The sequence below is a fragment of the Ranitomeya variabilis genome, chromosome 4, assembly GCF_051348905.1.
Source record: "Ranitomeya variabilis isolate aRanVar5 chromosome 4, aRanVar5.hap1, whole genome shotgun sequence".
NCBI classification, from domain to species: domain Eukaryota; kingdom Metazoa; phylum Chordata; class Amphibia; order Anura; family Dendrobatidae; genus Ranitomeya; species Ranitomeya variabilis.
Window position 1 is genome coordinate 515136245 of NC_135235.1, and position 17485 is coordinate 515153729.

At 43.8% G+C, this 17485-nt stretch overlaps 1 protein-coding gene across 1 annotated transcript in view; it reads left to right on the forward strand.

Moving 5' to 3' along the window:
* The window catches only part of KCNH4 (potassium voltage-gated channel subfamily H member 4), a 256334-nt gene that overhangs the window by 212394 nt on the left and 26455 nt on the right, over positions 1-17485 (forward strand). Inside the window, exons 6-10 of the mRNA XM_077252136.1 lie at positions 93-250; positions 955-1162; positions 1373-1567; positions 2207-2406; positions 2707-2956. Of these exons, the coding sequence (XP_077108251.1) occupies positions 93-250; positions 955-1162; positions 1373-1567; positions 2207-2406; positions 2707-2956 (1011 nt within the window). The remainder of the gene's footprint in view (positions 1-92; positions 251-954; positions 1163-1372; positions 1568-2206; positions 2407-2706; positions 2957-17485) is intronic.

Consider the following 17485-nt stretch of genomic DNA (forward strand, 5'->3'; position numbering starts at 1 on the left):
AGCACCACATAGTGCTCCATACAGAATAATGAGATATTAATGAGTGAAAAAGCATTTGGTCCAAACTGCTCTGTTCAATCCTTCTCTAACAGATATCATTTTAAATTTCCGGACAACATACGTCAGTCACTCTGGACAAGTTGTGTATGAGCCACGTTCAATCTGCATCCACTACCTCGCCACATGGTTCTTTGTGGATCTCATTGCTGCTTTGCCCTTTGATCTTCTCTATGCATTCAATGTCACAGTGGTAAGAAAAAAATGTCTCTTTATTAATTGATTAATGTATTTCATGCAGATGTCTTGGAAGTAACTAATACCTTATAACCTGTCATTCTTCTGTAAACAGTTTCTGTAAGAGCATATGCACACTGAGGTCTATCTTCGTCAGAGCTTTTATTCCAGAAAACTGTTGTAATAGATTTGAAAGGTTGCAAAATTTTGAAATTGTGTGTTGTGATGGGGGCTAACGACCGACGCTCATGAAATTCATGACTTACCATTGCGTACCTTACACCACAAATCTTACTTCAGTCCCAGACTTGTGGCGAAGCACATAGAGCTGCGCATGTAATGAATCACGAGCCTCCACTCCACCCCAATCCTCATCAAGACTGGTGTGAAAAATGCTGGTCTTGATGAATTGGGGTGTCAGTCTTTTTGCTGAGTTTTTGGCGCTGAAATTGAGAAGAAACTCAAACTTTTTGAAGAAAATTTGGAGAGTTTCTGCTCCAAAACCTTCAAAATAGCATTAGTCTATGTACCTTGAACAAAGTCAAGGACTTGGGGGATTTTGTAGGAATATTGTCAGGTGTATGAGTACCCAATTGTACCAAACAGGTGGTAATGTTCATCATTTTCGTAGTTATATATCAATAAATAAAATGAGACATATAAAGCTGAGATATTGACAGACCTGTGTCTGATACCTTTTTCCTTTTTATAAATTGTAAGACCTCTCTGGTCCATCTTCTGAAGACCATCCGGTTGCTGAGGCTCCTGAGGTTGCTGCAGAAGCTGGATCGATATTCTCAGTACAGTGCAATGGTGTTGACTCTTCTTATGTCTATGTTTGCCCTGCTGGCTCACTGGATGGCCTGTGTTTGGTACGTGATTGGCCGCAAAGAAATGGAGAGCAATGACCCTGTCACTTGGGACATTGGTAAGAATAACTACTACTATAGTTACCTAATGGTCAATTTCCATCGTAAATAGTGGTTCCTTTTCTTCCTACGACATGTACAATAGATATTGTGTCATTGTCTCTCCTTATCCTTGGTAGAGTCTAACATAAATTCATGTACTGGGCATGCAAAACTACATTGTGTATGGAAATGTATAAAGTATTGAGTACAGATGTGTTCACATGCAGGATGGCTCCATGAATTGGGCAAGCGGCTTGAAGTACCCTACATAAATAATTCAATTGGGGGACCCTCTGTTCGCAGTGCTTATATAGCATCCCTCTACTTTACACTCAGCAGCTTGACCAGTGTGGGTTTTGGCAATGTTTGCGCTAATACTGATGCTGAGAAGATCTTCTCCATCTGCACAATGTTGATAGGAGGTGAGTGTGGATGTGATTTTACTAAGCCTTTACAATCTCTAGTGAATCCAGTCATGCATAGCACAATGTTTCGAGAATTTGCACTCTAGTGCCCAGTTTATGGACAAGAAGGACCTATTTGTCCTGCTCTTGCAGTGTCTTCTAAACATGTGAGGATCAAGGTTATACAATATCATCATCTGTTTGGAGATATTGGACATTACAGTGTCTCAGTGGTTAGCGTTGTTTCTTTGCACAGCGGAGTCCTGGGTTAAAATCCCACCATGGGTGGACGGCTGCATGGGGTGGCCTGTGGGTCCACGGACAGGAACAGCCAGAGAGTCAGATATACAATACTCTGGGGACCCTCTACACAGTAGCTCAGTATTGTTGCCTTACAGTGCTGGGGTCATGGGTTCAAATCCCACCAAGGACAACATCTGCAAGAGTTGGTATGTTCTCCCCATGTTTGCGTAGGTTTCCTCCAGGTTTTACGGTTTCCTCCCATACTGCTAGGGAATTTAGATTGTGAGCCCCAATGGGGACAACAATGCTGATGTCTGAAAAACGCTGTGGAATTAATGTTGCTGTGTAAGTGAATACAATAAATACCATAAGTAAACTACACTGTAATCACCAGTGCTGTTTTATTCCTTACAGCTCTAATGCATGCTGTGGTTTTCGGTAATGTAACGGCCATCATCCAACGTATGTACTCTCGTCGCTCCTTATATCATACACGTATGAAGGACCTCAAGGATTTCATTCGTGTCCACCGCCTGCCACAGCAGCTTAAACAGCGCATGTTGGAGTACTTCCAGACAACCTGGTCCGTCAACAATGGCATTGATGCCAATGAGGTAGGGAACAAATTATGGCCTCAAATTATTTGATTTTACCTTTACAAAAAAAGCATAAAACTGTAATCTTCATGAAAATCTATTGAAAACTCAATATAGCTGGTTGTGATGTAATGATGAGAGTGACTTTTGTCCGGCAGCAATCCAAACTATGTCCAATGAGACCTGTGGGACATTTAGGCTCCACTTCATTGATAGATTCTCTTGCATGGGCTGCCTCCACTGTGAGCCTCACACTGAGAGATAAGTCCTGTTTCTTTTTTGGTATCTAGCATTTGATGCCTTTTATTTTTTTTCCAGCTGCTGAAAGATTTTCCAGATGAGTTACGTGCTGATATAGCAATGCACCTCAATAAGGACATTTTGCAGTTACCAGTTTTTGAGACTGCCAGCCGAGGATGTCTGCGCGCTCTATCCCTGCACATCAAAACTTCTTTCTGTGCCCCTGGGGAGTACCTTCTACGACAAGGAGATGCTCTGCAAGCCAATTATTTTGTATGCTCAGGATCTCTGGAAGTCTTGAAGGACAACATGGTGCTGGCTATTCTTGGTGAGAGTACTACTTGTAATAATTCTTCTACTATCACCCCTGTACAGCTAAGAGTTTAAAGGGCAAAAGACTTGTTATCTCTTTTAATAGCAAAGAGAGAAATGGAATTATTTAAACAACCAAGACACTTAATTAAGTGTATTCAACTTTATTTAGAAGAGCCAGTCAAATACTAGAAGGAGAATAAGATATGATGATCTGATATCCATAGAACCAATATCAGTTCAACAATGATGAAAATAAAGCAGCAGAAGACACTTTCAGTGCCCGTCGTTTCGGTCCAACCTGGATCTCGATCATGGCAGTATTCTAAATGAAGAATAAAAAGGAGACAATCAATATGACGCTCTGATGGTCATATTTATTGGCTCTCTTTTTATTCCTCATTCAGAATACTGCCATGATGGCGGTCCAGGTTGGACTGAAATCACTGGTATTGAAAGTATCTTCAACTACTTTATTCTCATCCCTGTTGGACCAGTATTGGTTATATGAATATTGGATCATTATTTCTTATTCTCTTTCTCCTACTCGAAAGGATCTTCTAAATAAACTTTGAGTCTAATTAAGTGTCATAAGTGTTCAAAGAATTGCTAATTGGCCTAACCTCCTACCATTGTGCACAACGCATCCTACCAGAGCGCCGTGAATAATTGCACTTTTAATGGGAAGTTGTCATAAGAAAATTACGGTACCTATTGTTTACATCAAGTTTTTGTGTTGCTTTTTTATTTTGACATTTTTTTCATATAATGGTCTTTATTAAAAAAAATGAAGTATTTCTTCCAGAAAATTATTGTAATTACATATGTTTTGTTCTACACATGCTTATTTCCTTTGTCTGTTTTGGAACAACACAAAATATAGATAAAAAAGGACATAATTTCACACAAAACCCCAAAAATGGACCAGACAAAATTGTTGCCACCTTTTCAAAATCATGGGCAAACAACTTTGTTTCAAGCGTGTCATACTTGTTCAAACTTTCCTGTGGCAAGTAAGAGGTGTGGGCAATATGGAAATCACACCTGGAACCTGATAAAAAAGAGAGAAGTTGACTCAATATTTTCATTGTGTGTCTGTGTGTGCCACACTAAGCATGGAGAACAGAAAAAAGGAGAAGAGAAATGTCTGAGGACTTGAGATCCCACATTTTTGAAAAATCTGAACAATCTCAAGTTACAAGTCCATCTCCAAAGATCTTGATGTTTCTTTGTCAGTGCGCAACATAATCAAGAAGTTTACAACCCATGGCACTGTATCTAATCTCCCTAGACGTGGATGGCAGAGAAAAATTGATGAAAGGTTGCAACACAGGACAGTTTGGATGGTGGATAAGCAGCCCCAATCGAGTTCCAAAAAATTTCAAGCTATCCTGCAGGCTCAGGGTGCATCAGTGTCAGTGCAAACTATCCGTCAACATTTGAATAAAATGAAAAACTATCACAGAAGACCCAGGAAGACCCCACTGCTGATACAGAGACATAAAAAAGCTAGACTGCAGTTTGCCAAAATGTATGTGAGTGAGCCAAAATCCTCCTTTCTTCTTCTGAAAGTGATTTCTGGTTAAAGCACATCATTGTACTATGTACTGAAAACGGAATAAGGCCTACAAAGAAAAGAACACAGTTCCTACAATGAAATATCATGGAGGTTCAAATATTCTTTGGGGTTGTCTTTCTGCCTCTGGCACTAGGTGCCTTGCTGTCTGCAATGTATCAAGAAATCTGAAGATTACCAAAATATTTTGGGTCACAATGCAGTGCCCAGTGTCAGAAAGTTGAGTTGAAGCACCCAGAAATGTATGAAAATGAATGGAAACAAAGTGCTGGATACTTATGAAGTGGCCAGCAATGAGTCTGGTACAACAGACCAAATTAACCCCTGTCCAGATTAAATCCTGTATAGTTTGCAGAAGTACATGAAATCAGATACCGCGGTCTTCTATTTCCTCTCTGTCACGGTAAACCTGTGACATAATGACTTAGATGTTACATTTCCACAAAAAACTTCAACCATTATCTTTCCATAAAAGATGACTAGCACACTTCTCAATAGTGTTTGCACATTAAATAAAAAGCACTAATCTAAAACCTTAGAATACAGTTATAACTTGATCTTATTACTTCACTGATTTGCGCACCCTGTCTATGATTGCTTGAACAGTGTGCAGATATAATTCTATCATACTCAGACGCACAGCTGCTTTTAATTTGTAACTTCTGAAAAGTGCGGTAGGATTCTTTACCTCATTATATCTTTGTGGAAGTCTTATATTTTTACTGATTGAGATTTTTTTTGCTTCAAGTAATAAAAGCCTATGTAATAAAGTAATAAATCAAGTAATCAAGTAATCAAGTAATAAAAGCCTTTAAGACTGAAGTTAGTTATCTTCTCACAAAATTTGAATGATGAAAAATTAAGTAATTTTTAAATTCCTTTTAAACTCCTATTTTGCATCTGGGTTCTCTAAGAAAGCAATTGTAACATCAACTGACATTCATGGTGCCATCGAAGGAATAAAAAAATCACAGTATCAATAAACAGATAGATGTGAGGGAACACAGCTAATTTAAACGAATTTAAATCTCATGGTCCAGATTAATTACATCCTAGGGTACTGAAAGAGATAGCAGAGGAAATTGCAGAACCGCTAGCCAGAATCTTTGAAAAATCCTGGAGAACAGGAGAAGTCCCAGAAGATTGGAGAAGGGCAAATGTTGTCCCTATCTTCAAAAAAGGAAAGAAGATGGAGCCAGGAAATTACAGGCCAGTGAACCTTACTTCTATACCAGGAAAGATCTTCGAACAAATTATTAAACAGCATGTAAGTACTTGGATAGAAATACAGTAATTAACCATAGCCAGCTTGGGTTTGTAGCAAACAAGTCATGCCAGACAAATTTAATTTCCTTCAATGATGGAATCACTGACTGGATTGATCAGGGAAATGCAGTAGATATAGTATATCTCAACTTCAGCAAAGCATTTGATAAAGAATCTCATACTATCCTTATTGAAGAAATGACAAAGTATGGAATTGACAAGGCTATGGTTAGGTGTATTCATAACTGGCTCAGTGACCATATTCAAAGAGTGGTAATAAATGGTTGCACATCCAATTGGAAGAGTGTTTCAAGTGGGGTACCACAAGGCTCTGTCCTGGGCCTAGTGTTGTTCAACATTTTTATACATGATCTTCGTAAGGGAACTGAAGGAAAACTGATCAAATTTTCAGATGCTGCAAAGCTAGGAGGGATAGCTAACACTGGAGAAGACAGGGAAAGGATTCAGAAGGATCTAGATAATCTTGAACAATGGGCAACGACTAATCGAATGGCATTTAACAGAGAGAAATACAATACTCCACATCTGGGCAAGAAAAACGAAAATTACATCTACAGAACTGGAGGAGTAGAACTAAGGATCAGCATGTGTGAAAAAGATTTGGGTATACTAATAGATCACAGACTGCACATGAGTCAACAGTGTGATGCAGCAGCAAAAAGGTTAATACAGTTCTAGGATGTATTAAGAGAAGCATAGAGTCTAGATCACGTGAAGTAATTATCCCCTCTACTCCTCCTTGGTCAGGCCTCATCTAGAATACTGTGTCCAGTTCTGGTCACCACATTTAAAAAAAAAAAAGACATTGAAAAACTGGAGCAAGTTCAGAGAAGAGCTAAAAGGATGGTGAGCGGACTGTAAAGTATGTCCTTTGAGGAACGGTTAAAGGATCTGGTAATGTTTAGCTTGCAAAAAAGAAGGCTAATGTCATGGTTCCACCCCTCAGAATGTCTGGGATACAGTGGTTCCACCCCTCAGAATGTCTGGGATACAGTTACTGACAGCTCGGCCATCCAATCAGGTATAGGGGTGTGCTGAAGCGGTCAGTACTGTAATTGACAGCTTGGCCATCCAATCTGGGACAGGGGCATGCTGAGCTGTCAGTGTGTTGATTGACAGCTCGACTATCCAATCTGAGACTGCGAGGCGTCGGCTGTCTCATGTGTTCATTATTCCAGGTAATGGCCATGCTTCTTAACTGAGCTGAGATTCCCAGAACACTGCCAGACATACATTCATCTTGTGAGGTTTGTGCTTTGTGCTTTCCTGTGCCTTGAGTTCTTTATGCTTGATCTGTTGCCTGACCTTGGTCTTTGTTCTGACCATCCGCCTGTTTAACCCCTTCAGCTCTGATCCATTATCCTCCTGGGACTCTGACCTCGGAACGTTACCTGACTACGCTTTTGTCTCTTCCTTCTGTTTATGACGTACCCTCCTGGCTTCTGACCTTGGACTCCTTGACCACTCTGACTCACGTCTTGGCCGTGAGAAGTGACTAGCGTCACAGCTAAGAGGAGAAATAATAGCTGTCTACAAATATCTGAAGGGCTGTCACAGTGAAGAGGGATCATCCTTATTCTTATTTGCACATGGAAACATGATAAGTAATGCAATGAAACCGAAAGGGAGAAGATACTGGAATGAAACTGAAAGGGAGAAGATACAGATTAAATATTAGAAAATACTTTATGACAAGGAAGGTGATCAATGAGTGGAACAGGCTGCCATGAGGGGTGGTGAGTTCTCTTTCAATGGAAGTCTTCAAACAGAGGTTGGACAGACATCTGTCTGAGATGGTTTAGTGAATCCTGCGATGCATTGAGCAGGGGGTTGGACACGATGACCCTTGAGGTCCTTTCCAATTCTAACATTCTATGATTCTAATTCTTGTGTATATCATTCAACGCTGCCGGTATAATCTGGCATAAGGGGGTATGAAACGGCCTAGGCCAATTTATACCCAGGAGTATAAGTTGGCCTTAGCCATAATATACCCAGGGTATAATCAAGCCTAGGCCTCTTCAACTCGGGAAATACTATGGCCTGTTTACACTGGATCTAAATCCAATTGAACACCTGTGGAGAGATCTTAAAATTGATGTTGAGAGAATGCGCCCTTCAAAATACCATATATACTCGATTATAAGCCGACCCGAGTATAAGCCGAGACCCCAGACTTTGCCACAAAAAACTGGGAAAACTTAATGACTCGACTATAAGCCTAGGGTGGAAAATGCAGCAGCTACTGGTAAATTTCAAAAATAAAAATAGATACCAATACAAGTAAAATTATTTGAGACATCAGTAGGTTAAGTGTTTTTGAATATCCATATTGAATCAGGAGCCCCATATAATGCTCCATACAGTTCATGATGGGCCCCATAAGATGCTCCATACAAAATACGCCTCATATAATGCTCCATAAAGTTTATGATGGGCCCCATAAGATGCTCCATAGAGATATTTGCCCCATATAATGCTGCACAAATGTTGATTATGGCCCCATAAGATGCTCCATAGAGATATTTGCCCCATATAATGCTGCACCAATGCTGATTATGGCCCCATAAGATGCTCCATAGAGATATTTGAACCATATAATGCTGCATAAAATGTTGATTATGGCCCCATAAGATGCTCCATAGAGATATTTACCCCTTACATACATATTTGCCCCATACATCTGTAATTTGTATGTAACCCCTTCTCAGGTACAGCACCATGGAATAAATGGTGCTATATAAATAAATAATAATAATACAATGCTGCACAAATTCTGATTATGGCCCCATAAGATGCTCCACAGAGGTATTTGCCCCATATGCTGTTGCTGCGATTAAAAAAAAAAATGACATACTCACCTCTCATCACTCAGGCCCCCAGCACTTGCAATATTCACCTGTCCTCGTTCCACCGCCGGGTGCCGCTGTGTCTTCCGGCTCTCTGCATTGATGTTCAGGCAGAGGGTGCACACTAACCATGTCATCGCGCCCTCTGACCTGAGCATCACAGCAGAGAATGCAGAAGATGGAGCGGGGCCCGGCGGTGGAACGAGGACTGGTGAATATCGCGCAATGCTGCTCACCATCCCCTGTTATACTCACCTGCTCCCGGTGTGGTCTGTCATGATCTCAATGGCAAGAGAACATAGCATCAGCATATATAGGAACTAGCTCTTGGAAGATGGGAACTGAGCTGACCATGAACTAAACCTAACACACAACTAGCAGTGGCCGGGTAGCATGCCTACGTTGATTCTAGATGCCCAGCACCAGCCGGAGGACTAAATAATGCTAGCAGAGGAAAATAAGTCCTAGCTCACCTCTAGAGAAATACCCCGAAAGGAGACAGAGGCCCCCCACATGTATTGGCGGTGAATTAAGATGAAATAACAAAACGTAGTATGAAAATAGGTTTAGCAAATTTGAGGTCCACTTACTACATAGCAGAAGACAGAAAGAACACTTTCATGGTCAGCTAAAAACCCTATCAAAACACCATCCAGAAATTACTTTAAAACTCTGGCATTAACTCATAACACCAGAGTGGCAATTCCTGTTCACAAGAGCTTTCCAGACACAGTAACGAAACTACAGCTGTGAACTGGAACAAAAATGCAAAAACAAACATGGACAAGAGTCCAACTTATCTAGTAGTTGTCTAGGAGCAGGAACAAGCACAGAGAGGCTTCTGATAACATTGTTGACCGGCAAGCAACTAACAAAGCAGCAAGGTTATATAGCGACTCCCACATCTTGATGGGAACAGGTGAACAGAGAAGATGAAGACACCAGTTCAATTCCACCAGTAGCCACCGGGGGAGCCCAGAATCCAAATTCACAACAGTACCCCCCCCTCAAGGAGGGGGCACCGAACCCTCACCAGAACCACCAGGGCGATCAGGATGGGCCCTATGAAAGGCACGAACCAGATCAGAGGCATGAATATCAGATGCATTCACCCAAGAATTATCCTCCTGGCCGTATCCCTTCCACTTGACCAGATACTGGAGTCTCCGTCTGGAAACACGAGAGTCTAAGATTTTCTCCACAACGTACTCCAACTCACCCTCAACCAACACCGGAGCAGGAGGCTCAACGGAAGGCACAACCGGTACCTCATACCTGCGCAATAATGACCGATGAAAAACGTTATGAATAGAAAAGGATGCAGGGAGGTCCAAACGGAAGGAAACAGGGTTAAGAATCTCCAATATCTTATACGGGCCGATGAACCGAGGCTTAAACTTAGGAGAAGAGACCCTCATAGGGACAAAACGAGAAGACAACCACACCAAATCCCCAACACAAAGCCGAGGACCAACACGACGGTGGCCGTTGGCAAAAAGCTGAGTCTTCTCCTGGGACAACCTCAAATTGTCCACCACCTGCCCCCAGATCTGATGCAATCTCTCCACCACAGCATCCACTCCAGGACAATCCGAAGATTCCACCTGACCAGAGGAAAATCGAGGATGAAACCCCGAATTACAGAAAAACGGGGACACCAAAGTGGCAGAGCTGGCCCGATTATTGAGAGCGAACTCCGCCAATGGCAAAAAAGCAACCCAATCATCCTGGTCAGCAGACACAAAACACCTCAGATATGTCTCCAGGGTCTGATTAATCCGCTCGGTCTGGCCATTCGTCTGAGGATGGAAAGCGGACGAAAAAGATAAATCTATGCCCATCCTAGCACAGAATGCCCGCCAAAATCTAGACACGAATTGAGTCCCTCTGTCAGAAACGATATTCTCAGGAATACCATGCAAACGAACAACATTTTGAAAAAACAGAGGAACCAACTCGGAAGAAGAAGGCAACTTGGGCAGAGGAACCAAATGGACCATCTTAGAGAAACGGTCACACACCACCCAGATGACAGACATCTTCTGAGAAACAGGCAGATCTGAAATAAAATCCATCGAGATGTGCGTCCAAGGCCTCTTAGGAATAGGCAAGGGCAACAATAATCCACTAGCCCGAGAACAACAAGGCTTGGCCCGAGCACAAACGTCACAAGACTGCACAAAGCCTCGCACATCTCGTGACAGGGAAGGCCACCAGAAGGACCTTGCCACCAAATCCCTGGTACCAAAAATGCCAGGATGACCTGCCAACGCAGAAGAATGAACCTCAGAGATTACTCTACTGGTCCAATCATCAGGAACAAACAGTTTATCAGGTGGGCAACGATCAGGTCTATCCGCCTGAAACTCCTGCAAGGCCCGCCGCAGGTCTGGAGAAACGGCTGACAATACCACTCCATCCTTAAGGATACCTGTGGGCTCAGAGTTACCAGGCGAGTCAGGCTCAAAACTCCTAGAAAGGGCATCCGCCTTAACATTCTTAGAACCCGGTAGGTATGACACCACAAAATTAAACCGAGAGAAAAATAATGACCAGCGCGCCTGTCTAGGATTCAGGCGCCTGGCGGTCTCAAGATAAATCAAATTTTTGTGGTCCGTCAATACCACCACCTGATGTCTGGCCCCCTCAAGCCAATGGCGCCACTCCTCAAAAGCCCACTTCATGGCCAAAAGCTCCCGATTCCCAACATCATAATTCCGCTCAGCGGGCGAAAATTTACGGGAAAAGAAGGCACAAGGCCTCATCACGGAGCAGTCAGAACTTTTCTGCGACAACACTGCCCCAGCTCCGATCTCAGAAGCGTCGACCTCAACCTGAAAAGGTAGAGCAACATCAGGCTGACGCAACACAGGGGCAGAGGAAAAACGGCGCTTAAGCTCCCGAAAGGCCTCCACAGCATCAGGGGACCAATCAGCAACATCAGCACCCTTCTTAGTCAAATCGGTCAATGGCTTAGCAATATCCGAAAAACCAGCAATAAATCGACGATAAAAGTTAGCAAAGCCCAAAAATTTCTGAAGACTCTTAAGAGAAGAGGGCTGCGTCCAATCACAAATAGCTTGAACCTTGACAGGATCCATTTCAATGGAAGAGGGGGAAAAAATATATCCCAAAAAGGAAATCCTCTGTACCCCAAAAACACACTTAGAACCCTTCACACACAAAGAATTAGACCGCAAAACCTGAAAAACCCTCCTGACTTGCTGGACATGAGAGTCCCAGTCATCCGAAAAAATCAGAATATCATCCAGATACACAATCATAAATTTATCCAAATAATCGCGAAAAATATCATGCATAAAGGACTGGAAAACTGACGGAGCATTTGAAAGACCAAAAGGCATCACTAAATACTCAAAGTGGCCCTCGGGCGTATTAAATGCGGTTTTCCACTCATCCCCCTGCCTGATTCGCACCAAATTATACGCCCCACGAAGGTCAATCTTAGAGAACCACTTGGCCCCCTTTATGCGAGCAAACAAATCAGTCAGCAACGGCAATGGGTATTGATATTTAACACTGATTTTATTCAAAAGCCGATAATCAATACATGGTCTCAAAGAGCCGTCTTTTTTTGACACAAAGAAAAAACCGGCTCCTAAGGGAGATGACGATGGACGAATATGTCCCTTTTCCAAGGACTCCTTTATATATTCTCGCATAGCAGCATGTTCAGGCACAGACAGATTAAATAAACGACCCTTTGGGTATTTACTACCCGGGATTAAATCTATGGCACAATCGCACTCTCGGTGCGGAGGTAACGAACCAAGCTTGGATTCTTCAAAGACGTCACGATAGTCAGACAGGAACTCAGGAATTTCAGAGGGAATAGATGATGAAATGGAAACCACAGGTACATCCCCATGAGCCCCCTTACATCCCCAGCTCAACACAGACATAGCTCTCCAGTCGAGGACTGGGTTGTGAGATTGCAGCCAAGGCAATCCTAGCACCAAATCATCATGTAGATTATACAGCACCAGAAAGCGAATAATCTCCTGGTGATCCGGATTAATACGCATAGTTACTTGTGTCCAGTATTGTGGTTTATTATTAGCCAATGGGGTGGAGTCAATCCCCTTCAGAGGAATAGGAGTCTCCAAAGGCTCTAAATCATACCCACAGCGTTTGGCAAAGGACCAATCCATAAGACTCAAAGCGGCGCCAGAGTCGACATAGGCGTCCGTGGTAATAGATGACAAAGAGCAAATCAGGGTCACAGATAGAATAAACTTAGACGGTGAGGTGCAAATGGAAACAGATTTACCAAGCTTTTTAGTGCGTTTAGAGCATGCTGATATAACATGAGTAGAATCACCACAATAGAAACACAACCCATTTTTCCGTCTAAAATTCTGCCGCTCGCTTCGGGACAGAATTCTATCACACTGCATACTCTCTGGCGACTTTTCAGTGGACACCGCCAGATGGTGCACTGGTTTGCGCTCCCGCAAACGCCTATCGATCTGAATAGCCATTGTCATGGACTCATTCAGACCCGCAGGCACAGGGAACCCCACCATAACATCCTTAATGGCATCAGAGAGACCCTCTCTGAAAGTCGCCGCCAGGGCGCACTCATTCCACTGAGTAAGCACAGACCATTTACGGAATCTTTGGCAGTAAATTTCCGCTTCATCTTGCCCCTGAGATAGGGACATCAAAGTTTTTTCTGCCTGAAGCTCCAAATGAGGTTCGTCATAAAGCAACCCCAAGGCCAGAAAAAACGCATCCACATTGAGCAACGCAGGATCCCCTGGTGTCAATGAAAAAGCCCAGTCTTGAGGGTCGCCCCGGAGCAAGGAAATCACAATCCTGACCTGCTGTGCAGGGTCTCCGGCAGAGCGAGATTTCAGGGACAAAAATAATTTGCAATTATTTCGAAAATTCTGAAACCCAGATCTATTCCCCGAGAAAAATTCCGGCAAAGGAATTCTCGGCTCAGATACAGGTGCATGACAAACAAAATCTTGCAAATTTTGTACCTTCGTGGCGAGATTATTCAAACCTGCAGTTACACTCTGAAGATCCATTACAAACAGGTGGACACAGAGCCATTCAAGGGTTAAGAGGAGGTAAGAAGCAGCTAGACAGCAATTAAGGGCTAGACAGCAAAACTCTGAAGGGAAAAAAAAAAAAAAAAAAATTTCCCTTAAACACTTCTCGATCTCCTGCTTCAGCCCAAACAATTAACACTTTGTGGGCCGGTCAAACTGTCATGATCTCAATGGCAAGAGAACATAGCATCAGCATATATAGGAACTAGCTCTTGGAAGATGGGAACTGAGCTGACCATGAACTAAACCTAACACACAACTAGCAGTGGCCGGGTAGCATGCCTACGTTGATTCTAGATGCCCAGCACCAGCCGGAGGACTAAATAATGCTAGCAGAGGAAAATAAGTCCTAGCTCACCTCTAGAGAAATACCCCGAAAGGAGACAGAGGCCCCCCACATGTATTGGCGGTGAATTAAGATGAAATAACAAAACGTAGTATGAAAATAGGTTTAGCAAATTTGAGGTCCACTTACTACATAGCAGAAGACAGAAAGAACACTTTCATGGTCAGCTAAAAACCCTATCAAAACACCATCCAGAAATTACTTTAAAACTCTGGCATTAACTCATAACACCAGAGTGGCAATTCCTGTTCACAAGAGCTTTCCAGACACAGTAACGAAACTACAGCTGTGAACTGGAACAAAAATGCAAAAACAAACATGGACAAGAGTCCAACTTATCTAGTAGTTGTCTAGGAGCAGGAACAAGCACAGAGAGGCTTCTGATAACATTGTTGACCGGCAAGCAACTAACAAAGCAGCAAGGTTATATAGCGACTCCCACATCTTGATGGGAACAGGTGAACAGAGAAGATGAAGACACCAGTTCAATTCCACCAGTAGCCACCGGGGGAGCCCAGAATCCAAATTCACAACAGTGGTCCCTGGCAGCTTCCCTGATGATCTTCGGTGCCGGCAGCTTCTTCCAGCATTGAACGGTCACCGGTACCGCTCATTACAGTAATGAATATGCGGCTCCACTCATATGGGAGTGGAGTCGCGTCCATATTCATTACTGTAATGAGCGGTACCATGTGACCGCTCAATGCTGGAAGAAGCTGTCAGCACCCGGAGACCATCGGAGATGCAGAGATGAGCCAGGAGCAGGTGAGTATGTCACAGCCGCCGCTCCCCCTCCCCCGCCGACCCCCCTGGGACAATGACTCGAGTATAAGCAGAGAGGAGCACTTTCAGCTTAATAAAATGGGCTGAAAATCTCGGCTTATACTCGAGTATATACGGTAAGTAACCTGAAGCAGTTTGCAAAGAGAAGACTGGTCCAAAATTTCTGTTGGAAAGTCGAGGGAGCCAACAATTTTGTCTGGCCCATTTTGGAGATTTTGCGTTAAATTATGTCCAATTTTCTTTTTTCCTCTGCTTTTTTGTTGTTCCAATACACACAAAGGAAATAAACGTGTGTATAGCAAAATATGTGTAATTGCAATAATTTTCTGGGAGAAATACGTCATTTTCTGGAACAATTTCAAGGTTGCCAACACTTTCGACTATGACTGTATATAGTGCTTAGCATTAGCATAAGAGAGTACAACCCAACAGATTTGTAATAAAAAAACTTTAGTCTCCCTTCAGAATCTTCTATAGCATACCATACTACATAATACTCCCACATACTAAACTTTTTGTCTCCTGTCATCCCACTGATTCCCAAAGCTACTTTATTAGGCTAAGTTCACACGTAGCAGAATTGCCGCGGAAATTTCCGCGGCAATTCTGCGCCTCCTGCCGCGGGTATATCGCATGCAGAATTAGCATGCATATACCCGCAGAAAACTAGCGTTTTGCAAGCATAATTAGCTTGCAGAATGCTAGTGTTTTCCAAGCGATCTGTAGCATCGCTTGGAAAACTGTTTGACAGGTTGGTCACACTTGTCAAACATAGTGTTTGACAAGTGTGACCAACTTTTTACTATAGATGCAGCCTATGCAGCATCTATAGTAAAAGATAGAATGTTAAAAATAATTAAAAAAATAAAAAAAAAAGGTTATACTCACCTCAGCGGCTTCCGTTCCTAATGCTGTGTGTCCAGGACCTTCCATTGACGTAGCGGTCACGTGACCGCGGGTCATGTGACCGCGACGTCATCGCAGGTCCTTCACACACACCTCGGAAGCCGATGAGAAGGTCGGGCCGCCAGAGGGTGAGTATATCGCTTTTTTTTTTTACCACTTATATGGTGCCCAGTCCGTGGAGGAGAGTCTCCTCTCCTCCACCCTGGGTACCAACCGCACTTGATCTGCTTACTTCCCGCATGGTGTGCACAGCCCCGTGCGGGAAGTAAGCAGATCAATGCACTCCTATGTGTGCAGAATCGCCGCGATTCCGCAATTTTAACCCCTTCCCGACCTTTGACGCCACGTAGGCATCATGAAAACCCGTGCCAATCCGACCCATGACGCCTATGTGGCGTCATGGAAAGATCGCATCCCTGCAGATCGGGTGAAAGGGTTAACTCCATTTTCACCCGATCTGCAGAGACAGGGGGAGTGGTACTTCAGCCCAGGGGGGGTGGCTTCACCCCCCCGTGGCTACGATCGCTCTGATTGGCTGTTGAAAGTGAAACAGCCAATCAGAGCGATTTCTAATATTTCACCTATGAAAATGGTGAAATATTACAATCCAGCCATGGCCGATGCTGCAATAGCATCTGCCATGGCTGGAGACCCCGATCTGCCCCCCCCCCACCCCACCGATCGCCCCCCCAGTCGTCCTTTCTGCCCCGATCTCCTGTCCGCTCCCCTCCTCCCTCCTGTCCGCTCCCCCGGTCCTCTTGTCCGCTCCCCCGGTCCTCCGATCCCCCCCGTGTTCCGATCCCACCCCCCCATACTTACCTAGCTTCGATGTCCCTCCCGGTGTCCGGCCGTCTTCTCCATGGGCGCCGCCATCTTGGAAAATGGCGGGCGCATGCGCAGTGCGCCCGCCGAATCTGCCAGCCGGCAGATTCATTACAAGTACATTTTGATCGCTGTGGTAGGTTCTATCGCAGCGATCAAAATAAAATAATAATAAATAAACCCCCCCCTTTATCACCCCCATAGGTAGGGACAATAATAAAATAAAGAAAATATTTTTTTTTCTTTTTCCACTAGGGTTAGGGTTAGAACTAGGGTTAGAACTAGGGGTAGGGTTAGGGTTAGGGTTACGGGTAGGGTTAGGGTTAGGGGTAGGGTTATGGCATGTGCACACAGTGCGGATTTGGCTGCGGATCGGCAGCGGATCCGCAGCGGATCGGCCGCGGATCCGCAGCGGATCGGCAGCGGATCCGCAGCGGATCGGCCGCGGATCCGCAGCGGATCGGCCGCGGATCTGCAGCGGATCGGCCGCGGATCCGCAGCGGATTGGCCACTGCGAATTCGAAGCAGTTTTCCATCAGGTTTACTGTTGTGTATCCGCTTTTTGGGCTCCCCTGGTGGTTGCTGGTGGTACTGGTGACTTGTTTGCACTTTGCTGCTTCTGTTCACCTGCTTCCATCAGTGTTTGGGAGTTTCCTATTTGGCCTCGCTCTCCAGTCATTTCCTTGCCGGTCATCATTGTAACCAGAGCCTTCGGTTGCATGTTCCTGCTACTAGTCTGCTGATCAGCTAAGTGGACTTTGTCCTTTTGTTTTGTACCTTTTGTCCAGTTTGCAGTTTTTGTAATTCTCTGTAGCTGGAAGCTCTTGCGGGCTGAAATTGCCACTCCTGTGTCATGAGTTGACACAGGAGTCTTAAAGTAAATTCAGGATGGTTT